The sequence below is a fragment of the Idiotropiscis lumnitzeri genome, chromosome 12 (assembly GCF_059441095.1).
Source record: "Idiotropiscis lumnitzeri isolate Australia: NSW breed Sydney's pygmy pipehorse chromosome 12, RoL_Ilum_1.0, whole genome shotgun sequence".
NCBI classification, from domain to species: Eukaryota; Metazoa; Chordata; class Actinopteri; order Syngnathiformes; family Syngnathidae; genus Idiotropiscis; species Idiotropiscis lumnitzeri.
Genome location: NC_142402.1, coordinates 9,904,027 through 9,914,572, shown reverse-complemented (window position 1 = coordinate 9,914,572; position 10,546 = coordinate 9,904,027). Strand labels below are relative to the sequence as shown.

Below are 10,546 nucleotides of genomic sequence, written 5' to 3'. Positions count from 1 at the left end.
TTAACTCACTGTATGTTGTTTTAAGTAAAATGAAATCGCTGAAAATCATTTTTAAAGGAATCCAACCCATTAACTGCACAAAACAGTCCAGCATAAAAATCAACGATGCAACACTTTATTTTTTGATTATCAAACAAGGAAAAACTCAATAGGTCCTTAAAGATTTAAATCACACCACTGAATAACATAACATGTATTTCGCTCTCAAAAAGCTTGGGTGGAGCCTAAAATTAAGCACAATGTATGTACGCATCTTTTAGAATGGCCTAAAGACATACAATGCTTAACAACATACTTTGTCATTACATGTTTTGATGTTAAGTATATAATATAGAGGAACATTAGAACTCTGCAAACACTGTACAAAAATAAATGTTATCCAAGTGGACACAAAGGTTTACGGTGCAACATCAGTGGCAAAACAAAACTTCCACTGATTCTCTCCCAGGTTGGCAAGTTTAACAGGCTACATTTCTTGGGAAAAATGTAGCTTTATACTCAGCTGGTATGAAATTGACAAACATATTAACTGATCCTAAAATAAAACTCCATATCTTTGAATGCCTATCGGTGCAGTGCATTGAACAGTTTTATGCATAACTGAGAGCTTGTTGTAAACATTCCAAGCAACGACGACAATAAAAAAAAATACCTAAAGAGCAAAGAGATACAAATATAACAAAGTCTCATATATACCATCAAACACTAAGATATGTTTGTATGTGTTATATTCACAGTGAACTGCACTGAACCAGTACGCTTTACAGAAAGCTTCATAACACTCCAGTCTCAACTGAAAAGGTACATTTTACGTTAGCCAAATAGCATAATTGCCCTCGTCATTTTTAACGAACAAAAATATACCAATATGCTTACAAAAAATACAAAAATAAAATTCTTAAATGTCCGTACATTCTCAGTCATCCAGGTTACGGGAATACAGAACTGAAGCAACTGGACTCTTCATGTTTGTTGAATTTGACGTCATCTTTTCTGAAAAATGACTTGACAATTATGTTATACGGATAGCGACATAATTAATGGTCTGCTTACAAGCCGGATGTAGAGTCAAGACACCTCTATAGAGGACCAAGAGTGCCAAAATACTCTAATTAAATAGCTGTGTCATGAAGTACAGCATTTATTTCTATATTTATTCATTTCAATACGTATTTATTTCAATGTGTATCAATATTTCAAAAGGAGAAATGGTGAAATAATGGAATAATTAAATCTGTCTTGAAAAACATAAGTATTGAAATATTTAAATATACCTAAAAATAAATATTGAAAAATACTGAAATAAAGATTTCTTAACATGTATTTTTTTCCAATTTGTGCACTCTTAGTCCTCCATACAGCACATTTAGTCTAGGAGGCAGTGACGCCCTCCCATTGCACAAGGTACTGCACCTTGCCGTCCAAGGTAACCCTTCGAGCCAGGACTTTGTACTTCTCCCCGCAAGCCAGCCTTCCCGCCGCTCCGAAATAGGTGCTGATTGAGCTCTTGAGGTGTGACAGTTGGCTGTTGGGGTCCATGCCGTGAACTATGTCTGCAGAGTGCAGTCCCGGAAGCGGAGTGGCAACATCAGCGCCAGAAGGGTTTGGGTCTGCTGGGTTGTCAAGGAGGATCTCAGGGTTTGGGGGCAGCGGGGCCCGCCGCGGCCGCCCACGTTTTCTTTTTAAAGGTGGAGAGGCAAGAGGCATGGTGGAAGTAGTCGACTGGGTCTTACTGGAGCTGCACAGGCTGAGGCATTGTTGGATAGAAGAAAAAAAACACGGTTAGTTTGATTATTCTCAGTGATATTTTAGTGTTTCTCCAAACTTTATTAACACAATGTTAACTTTCGGGCTGCTGGAAAATGAAAATAGAGACTTTTTGGGAGAACCCCAAAAATAAATAAATAAATCAAGGTTATCCATCCCTGAGGCTGAAGGTTGCATCGCTGGCCTACCTGGACGGCCTTGAGAGGCTAGTTGAGGTAGTTTCTGTGGTGCTTAGGGTGCCAATGGACTCCACATCTGAGGTTCGAGATGACAGTAAAGACCGGTCACTCCTGGAACGCCAAGCAAAAAAGATAAGAAACACAGAGACGGAAATGCAAAATATGGACAAATGAGTCACTCCAGTTTTTTATTGTGCAACTGCTTCACAGTGCATTTTTTCATTTGCAGCATATCACTTACTTGACAGAAGAAAAGCGATCCAGTGAGTGGGATTCTAGTGGTGTGGGCTTTCTTAGTTCCTGTGAAATGATCAAGAGACATTGAAACCTGTACAATAAAGAAATACTCACCCCGTGTAAAAGTATGTGCACACCCAGTTCCCGCCCACTAAAACATACAAATGTACACACCTGGGACAGGAGCTCACCGGAACATCGGCGTTTGGCCTGCCGCTCCAGTGAACATGTTGCTTGTTTTGTCTTTTTGGACTTCTTTTGTGTCCTATTGGTGAACATACCACAAGTAATATCAGTTAAAGAGAGTTCCTGACAGACTGACGCAGGCCAAGGTTCAATGCACAATTAAGTACGGATTTGTTCGTGAAGGTTACAAATTGTATAGTTTATCACGGTTCATTGATAAAACGTTTTGAAAACCTCAGACAACACTGGTTTATATAATAAAAAGAAACAAGAACACATTCAGCATCTTACCTCATGTCGGCTGGCCCTCTGTTTGAGTTGACAGTGATCCCATGTGAGGGTCGCTCCATCAGTCTGCTGGCTGAATGCTCCCCACTGGGGGGAGTGGGAGGAAATCGAACCCTCAGCCCAAACAAGTGTTTCTTCTTCTTTACCTCTTTTCCCGACATGAACCTAGCAGAGAGAAAAACGGAAGATTTACTTTTAGGCCTTTTTCAATCTTGGAAATGTGGGCCATATGAAAAAATATATTACACACGACAAGAACCTACTTGGTTGTGTTGCTGTTTAATGCCTCAAGAACACACGGAAATCGCATTGATCTTGGAGTACTGGCAAGCTGTTGACATGACACCAAAGACAAAGAGTTTAAAAGTTGTGGAACGCACAAATGCATTAAAGGAACAAAGGACATTTGAAGAATTGTTAAGGGTATGTTAAGAATATGGAAACGATATAAGGACAAAACATCTTTTTTATTATTATGAAGCTGCAAACCGTCATTGTGATTTTATGGACTTTTATTTTATGGACCAATTGTTGGAAGAGAAGCAAGTTCTTGTTTTTTGCTTTTTCTGATTTTGTTTGTATTTTGGCACTTAGGGAATGACAAACATTTTTAAAAAATAGGCAAAAAAAAGGTGACATGCAATTTAATCAGACTGTATATTTTAAATACCAAAATATAGGAATAGAAAAGCATCACCAATAAAAAAAAGTTCACAGGCACTTTTAGGATTATTCACATTAGATGTTGTTTCATCCTTACCTCGCCAAGCTGTAGCAGCTCCCAGTTGTTGTTGATGTAGGCCAGCAGGTCCATCTCAGAATCAAAGTACTTCTTTTTGTGGATCATTGTCAGGTTGTACAGGCTCAGGTGTGTCACATCCTCCCTGTAGCATTTTGGTAGTTTTTTATTATATGTGGAAACCCCCATCTTGGGAAATTATTTACCAACTGAGGTATAACATTAAATATTAAGAACGGGTGACCAGTGACCACATAATTATGCTCATTAAAAATAAAATAGAATTGCACTCCGGTTGTCAAAGCAAGAAAATAGTGTTTGACAATGGTTGTGGTTAGAATAATATTGTAAGGTAAAGAAAGGCAGGAAACAGACATTTGCATTTAGTTACGTTGATGCACATCCAAGCATGATTATCAATACCATTTTCAGAGTTGAGTTAGAAGCTTTTCCTTTACAACCAAAGCTCAGTTTCACAAAGCACGTTCAACAAACTCAGTCTAATCCTGAACTCTTAGTTGATCTACTCTGAGAAAGGAAACTGACAGCAGATTAATACATTTAATCAACTCGGGGTGTGTTCACCTGGAGTTAAGCGTGTGGACCACAACTATGAAAAGCCAGCATCAATGGAGCCCAGAGTGACGAGTCACCATGGCAACGAGGAAGAGGGAGGCTGTGTTTTTTTTTACCCCACGCGAACCTTGAAATATTAATGCGTTCATAAGGTGAGTTCCAACACATTCTGAGGTAGAAGTGCAACATCGCTGCAGCTGCCAAAGAGAGTGGTAGCATTGCTGCTCGGGTCAATGCTTAAGTTTCAACGTACTAGTCCTTTGCAATCAAAATAATATAACAGTGGAAAACTACTTGAATGGAAGCCAATTAATTAATTTCATTGAGGTGCAATCTCACGAGGGAGAAGCGTAACAGCATCCCTTATGATCAGATAATGACAGATGTTAGTCGAACAATGATGCAGTCTTTGACATCTATATGCACCTGTACATTTATGCTGTGACTGGGCTTCCAAATCATATAATCGGCTTCATTACGTGAAGGAGCCATGATGGGAATGTGTGTGTCATCTAGGAAATTAATGATCCCAGTCTGAGGTTACCGCATAATGTCATTAAGAGAATATCATTTAAATGAATTTAACAGATCTCCACATCTGACTCTGACAGGTATATGTCAGCAAAACAATAAAGATGGGTAATTGTGCAAAAGAAACACAGAGCAACACATTCTGGGATGTGAGAGCATGACCACAATTGGGAATAGAAATGAAATGGAGTGCGTGGCTTTGAAAGAGGGCAGAGAAAGAGAGAAACTCAAAGTCCATTATGAAAAACCTGGTCCCGACCAGGTTGGGTGTGACTGCGCCAATTGACCGAGAGCTTAAATTACCTTTGGCTAGAGTTACGCTTCTTGTTTTTAGTTTGTCATACCTCCCTTTTTGAAACACAAAACTAAGACTTATATTTCTGGATGAGCAGAATCTTGAGTTTTTAAAAAACCTGCTTTCTGAAACGGACCCCAATAGAGGGCAATAAAGCAACACGATTTGCTGGCACGACCATGAAGCAGAAGCTTACCATCCGAGAGGCAGTCGGCTCAGATACTCAGGTCCACTGTTGCAAACGGAGCAAATAAAAAGATAAAATCTGAAAGAAAATGAAAAGCAAATGCTGCGTGACACATAGAGCTGAGTAATATGCTTCAAAAAGTGTATTTTGTTTCAGAAAATAAAGAAATTAGAATTAGAAAAGTAAAGATTTAGATGAACTAATATCCAGAGGAAAAATACCATTCAAAGTATATAATATATAATATTGTGTTTAACCTTTAACAAGGAGCTTGTGTGTTAGCTAGCAGGATTATATTACATTAAAAAACAATGAAGAATCTATTTTTGAGATGGATAAAAGTGTGGCTCTCTTTTGCAAGTTAACCACGCCCTAGTGTCCTATGAACTATATTTATGTATTATGCATGGGCAAGTCAACTAGAAACCTATTAGGAATACTGTCGTATCACCTGTCTCCATAGAGCATTGGCATCGGTAAGCAATGGAGGCAAGCTTCATGGAACCACTGCTCACAACTATTGCACTGCAGCATCTTCAGGTACCAGCTACATATACACAAGAAGAGAAGATAAAGGGAGAAGTTGATTGGTCGGGGTCCTGCTGTGACAAATGACATTGTTGTTTTCATTTTGTTGGATGACTCACTTTCCCGGCCCTCCACAGTAGCAGTAGCACTGTTGCATGTTGGTCCGATGGTCTTCGTCCCACACCAGCTCCTCCGGGGCATATGGAAAGGTCAGCTCCGTGGATTGCGTATTCCCCTGCTTCAAAAAACAAAATAGGATTTTTTTTTTTAATTGTACGTGAAAAGTGGCTGAATATATTAAGGTAGGGTATTACATTGTTCCACCACCAGTTTATCATTCGCAATCCCGCTATATAGCATATTTTAAGCCTTTTTAAGTTTTAACAGTATACAGTAGATACGGGCAAGTGTGAATTTGGAGTTAACGTGGCTCCATTGTAGTGGCACAATGTGCCATAATGTCCCAGGCAATGATCTCTACTAGAGAGATGCAGCGTAATAAGAGCAAGAAGAGGTAGAAAAGGTCTCCAACTGAGCTCCAGTAATTGTTAATCCCACAGAATACAGAGAATATGCCTGTATGTATTGTTGCAGCATGTGTCTTAAATAGCATTTATTGGAAGGGTGATAATTACCACAGGTTTTATGCTAATTTCCGTGAATCCATCTATGGCATTGCAAGTTTGCAAGATAGCAGACTTGCGTTTGATGAGATTGTGTGGTTCGGTTAATTTCTTTTTGTTTAAATGTATAAAGTTTAATTTATTTTTGTATTACGTGTCAATTTTACAGAAAACTTCGACTGGGAGTGACAAACAGTTTGAAGCAAGCATGCTTTTGACTCTCATTTGAGAACTATGCAAGCAAGAAAGTGAGAACAAGCACTAAGGAGTACTTTGAAAAGTGTGCTATTTATATCAGTCTCTACATTACGGATTTTCAACTATTGTGGTTTGTGTGGAAAGTATCCCCAATGATAAATGTGGTTCATTGCCCTTAAATTAAAAATTAATTGCACCTTTGGGAAAGAACTCAGCTGACATTCGGAGCAAAGCCATTTGTCGTCCGAGTCAATGACAGCTGCATTAATGATGGGCGAGTGGCACAGCTGATGGTAGCCTGAGTGATGACAAGCACATTCGAGTTATAAAAGGAGTGGGGACACCAACCAGCTCATTCCAATGCAAGGCATACCTTGCCCACACTTGTCGCAAATGACAATCTCATTGGGCTCTTCCGAAGTTTCATCCTGGCATATGGAGCATGCGATGTCATCATACTCGTCATCGTCCTCATCTTCGTCTCCTAAAAGATAAAGAGACAAACGTTTAGAACCAAAAAACATTTGCCCCCAACTTTATATAACTTTGGGAAGAACAATAGTAGGGAATATGAGGATGTATAGACTAATTTACCATTAAAACATATAGATAGCGTCAGAGAAAAGAAGGACAAATATACAGATCTAAATCTTGGGTACACATAAAATATATAAGGACAAAAATAAAGTCAATGTTTTTGGGACACCACTGTCTGTGCTCTGATAGAGAAGCAGTTGCATTGCATAAAGCGGAAGCAACAAGAAGGTCATACCGCAAAGTCCTTTATATTAGTCCTTTACATATTTATATTAGTCCTTTTGATCGCCTTGGCAACGCACTGAGCGCAGAGACGTCCCGTAACTGCACTCTCCCGCAGCACATTGTTCAAGCAGCCACTAGCGAACTCGTCCCTCTGTGGAAGTGACCATCTAGTTTTCTTTTTTTTCCCCTTTCCTTCATCGCAGTATAAGTCGCCTCCACTTTTCGCCAGTCCCGAACAAATTTCTCATTCACTCCAAACTTTCGCTCTGCTGCTCGAATACAGTTTTCGGCTGCAATTTTCACTTCTTGCAGCTTTGTAGTCTGCAGAATAGGATTGTTTTGAGGGGCATTTGTGTTGAATCATTCTAAGTTGTCTTTGTAATGAGTAGGAGATATTGGTGCATAAGTCTCGAGTGCCCTCTTGTGGCTGTCTGTGAAATTACTTTTTTTTTTTCCACGTATAAGTCGCAGGACCAGCAAACTATGAAAAAAAGTGCCACTTATAGTCCAGAAAATACGGTAAATCAGCACTGCAAAAGCTAATGCTTCCTCACAGTATGTCTAACCACTATTTTACAGGAGCAAAGCATCGTCCACTAAATTGTCCTGACTGGTTAAACTTGACTCTGAGAAGTTAAAGCTTCTCCAAATAATTTAACTGAGCTTAACTTGCTCTATCAACACATAGCTAAGCAATGATTATTGCGGGGAATGAAAAGTAAATAAAAAGCAAATGAAAAAAGTGAAGAACTAATATGCGCCAGCTTACCTGTCTGAATATCTTTCCAGAGAACCCAAGATTTGGATCGATCCTCAAACACCACAAAGCATCGCTGCTTGTCCCGATCTATCTGCAAGAGTCAATAAAAAAAATCTTTACGAGTGAATTTGACCACAATTCTCAGGAAATAATTTTTTTTTAAAATTCCACAAAGCAGTTCACCTGACGCGCTTCCTCCCTGACAGTATTCACCCGAAGATTTTGTAAGCGGCTGCAGTGCCAAGCCCTGTCCTTCCTACGGTTGTCATTTTTTTTATTTGGGTGTTTAACAGTTTATCTTGTTCAATAAACAACTGAAAATGGATTGGCCACTGTAGCTCATGTTGTCCACATGCCAGGGCATACAGTAAATTAATAGCTTCTTTTTGTGTTCCATTTTATTTTGAGAAGCACCCTAGTAACTCAAATTAAAAATAAATAAATAAATGGCTCATACATGGGAAGAACTCGGGAGTTGGGACAGTCGTACAGCAAGGTGCCACTGTCCTTCCTTCCCCACTAACCTTAGCAATTGTACCCAAGTAGATCAAGCCATCTGACCACCGGGCCAAGACGTCCTGCCCCTCGGAGAACCTGCCCTGTTCTCCATAGGCCACCCTCTCTCGGCTCGTGGGGGACAAGGGAGCAGCCTGCTGCCGTGAGGAGTGGGATCGCGGATGGACGGACAGATGACTCAGAACGCCCGAGTCTCTGGGGGATGGAGAGAACATGTAGAATGGCAGAATCACAATACACTATACTGGTGTCTATCATGTGTCTAGTAGTCGAACTATAATAGTTCAGAAGACCGACATTGGTTTTTGTATCAATTCCAGAGGTTTGGCTGCATCACTCCTATTCTGCCGTCATAACACCGAAAAAAAGAATGAACTCATAGAACCATACAATAATATCGTAATGTACATTGAATCAATTCTTCTCAAACCTTTGAGCTGTGCATTTCTTATGAAACTTAAAATTTCTTTCTGTTTCTGCCATTGTTGAGCTTTGTTTTTCTAACCATTATGTACATCACAGTCATTTGGTAATGTTCACATTTTTAAAACTATTGGCTTTGTGCATGAATATAAATGGAAAATTGTTTTGTATTGATAGTTAAAGGGCTAAATCAATCAATGAAATGATTGGATGAATCTTCTTTTGGGGCTTAATTGGGAAAGCAACTTGTTGTCATATTGACTATTAAGCAAAGGAGTCGAAACAGTATTTATATTTTATCAGGAGGGGTTTTCCCCCCCCGTCTAATTAGACACCAACTTGTGAACTTTTATTCAAAACTTAGCGTTTTAAAAGATTCGTTCCTTATGTCAGTATCCTTTCGGGACTGTCCCTTTGTTTGAATGGCTGTGCTCGAGCACATGTTAAATGTGATAACGAGGCAGATAAAGGTGACACCGAGGAAGCAAAAGGGGTCTTTTTTTTCGGGGTTGGAATTAAAGCAGAGTCGAAGCGTTTGCATAATTAATCCACAAGGCGAAGTCTTTAGCCAGGCCACCAGACCAGTCGAACCCACACCCCCGACTTCAAAGGAAAACATGACAACAATACCTCATTCGGACACCTCCGCTTCTACAGCTCACGAGAGTTAAACAAAGTGAGTGTTCGCGTGTGGCTCGGTTCGCCGGGGGATTCTTGTAGCAAACGAGGGCGGGCCAGACGTGTCGACTTTGCGCCTTACTCAGAAAATAACAAACGGTTCATTTACCCCGAGCATGTTCGCCATTTTGGTTTCCCGCTGACGGCTCGGCGAGTGCATTATGGGAAGGGAAGCGCTTCAACGGCCGCCTGGCTTCCTCATCCGTTTGCATTTTTTTCTTTGGGGAGATAAAAATGTCGAGTGGATGGGTTGTCACGTTTTTACTGTTTGGAGGTTGGCATAAATTACTAAAATTACTTTATGAATGATAATAAAAGGTACAATGGAATAGTTACTGAGTTCCGTATGTTTTATCTCGAAATGTAATTTTTTTTTAAAAATTCATTTTGATATTTATTAATTTCTTCAAATCTTAATTTATTTACCAGTCATTCTCTGTAATATAACTTTGTTTATATAACGTATTTCACAACAGCAGCAGCTGCAACAGATAAAATATAGCAAAATAAAAATAATACAACTTCAAAACCGGTGAAATTAAAACACAAATAAGTAATACTAACATGGTAGGCAGCAGAAAAACTGCAGAATATTGTCACTCTCGTTGGGTCAAACGCCAAAGGATAAAAAAAAATAGATAGGGTCGCTGCGCACAGTGGACTGGCTCTGAAGCGCATCTTTTCTGTCGGGGGCGTGTAAATGAGGAAGGAGGGTAAGGGGCGCCAGCATCCACGGTTAAAGAAAGAAAAACAAAACAGTTAAATAAAAAAAAACATCTTATTTCAATAAGACTCTTGGATATGTTTCAAGGTAGAAAATGGGATTCAGGTGAAGAAGAAATAATGAGGATCCATCTTTTTGTTTAGAGCAGTGGCCTTCAATCCTGTTCCTTGAAGACAGCTGTCCTGTCTGTTTTCCATCTGTCCCTGCTGCAACACACCTGATTCAAATGACTAGATAATAAGCAAGGTCTGCAGAAGCTGGATGACATCCTGACCCTGGTTGAGAGTATGAAATAAGCACCAATTTAAAAAAGAAAGTAATGTGCAGTATTTGATATAGAGAGGTCTTA

At 39.6% G+C, this 10,546-nt stretch overlaps 1 protein-coding gene across 2 annotated transcripts; it reads right to left on the bottom strand.

Annotated features, from left to right (window-relative positions):
- Positions 1–101: 101 nt before the first annotated feature.
- On the bottom strand, positions 102–9,611 carry mtf2 (metal response element binding transcription factor 2). Of its 2 annotated transcripts, none has more exons than XM_088312106.1 (15): positions 9,426–9,611; positions 8,381–8,567; positions 7,866–7,947; positions 6,708–6,818; positions 6,532–6,632; positions 5,633–5,751; positions 5,437–5,532; positions 4,995–5,063; positions 3,418–3,541; positions 2,921–2,988; positions 2,661–2,822; positions 2,358–2,448; positions 2,188–2,246; positions 1,956–2,057; positions 102–1,747 (listed from the first exon to the last, which is right to left on the bottom strand). In XM_088312106.1, exons 1-15 carry the CDS (start codon positions 9,428–9,430, stop codon positions 1,372–1,374), a joined length of 1,752 nt encoding a protein of 583 aa, XP_088168232.1. In that variant the 5' UTR covers positions 9,431–9,611; the 3' UTR covers positions 102–1,371. The 2 variants fall into 2 exon arrangements, with proteins under 2 accessions (XP_088168232.1, XP_088168233.1); XM_088312107.1 differs by having other exon boundaries at positions 5,633–5,748.
- Positions 9,612–10,546: the final 935 nt, after the last annotated feature.

What these genes read in the sequence shown, in the direction of transcription:
- mtf2 (XM_088312106.1), bottom strand. An exon ending in TACTGTGGAGGGCCGGGAAA is followed by an intron (nt 5,533 to 5,632) that starts GTGAGTCATCCA and finishes GTGTATATGTAG; the next exon opens with CTGGTACCTGAAGATGCTGC. An exon ending in CCGGTGAGCTCCTGTCCCAG is followed by an intron (nt 2,247 to 2,357) that starts GTGTGTACATTT and finishes ATCATTTCACAG; the next exon opens with GAACTAAGAAAGCCCACACC.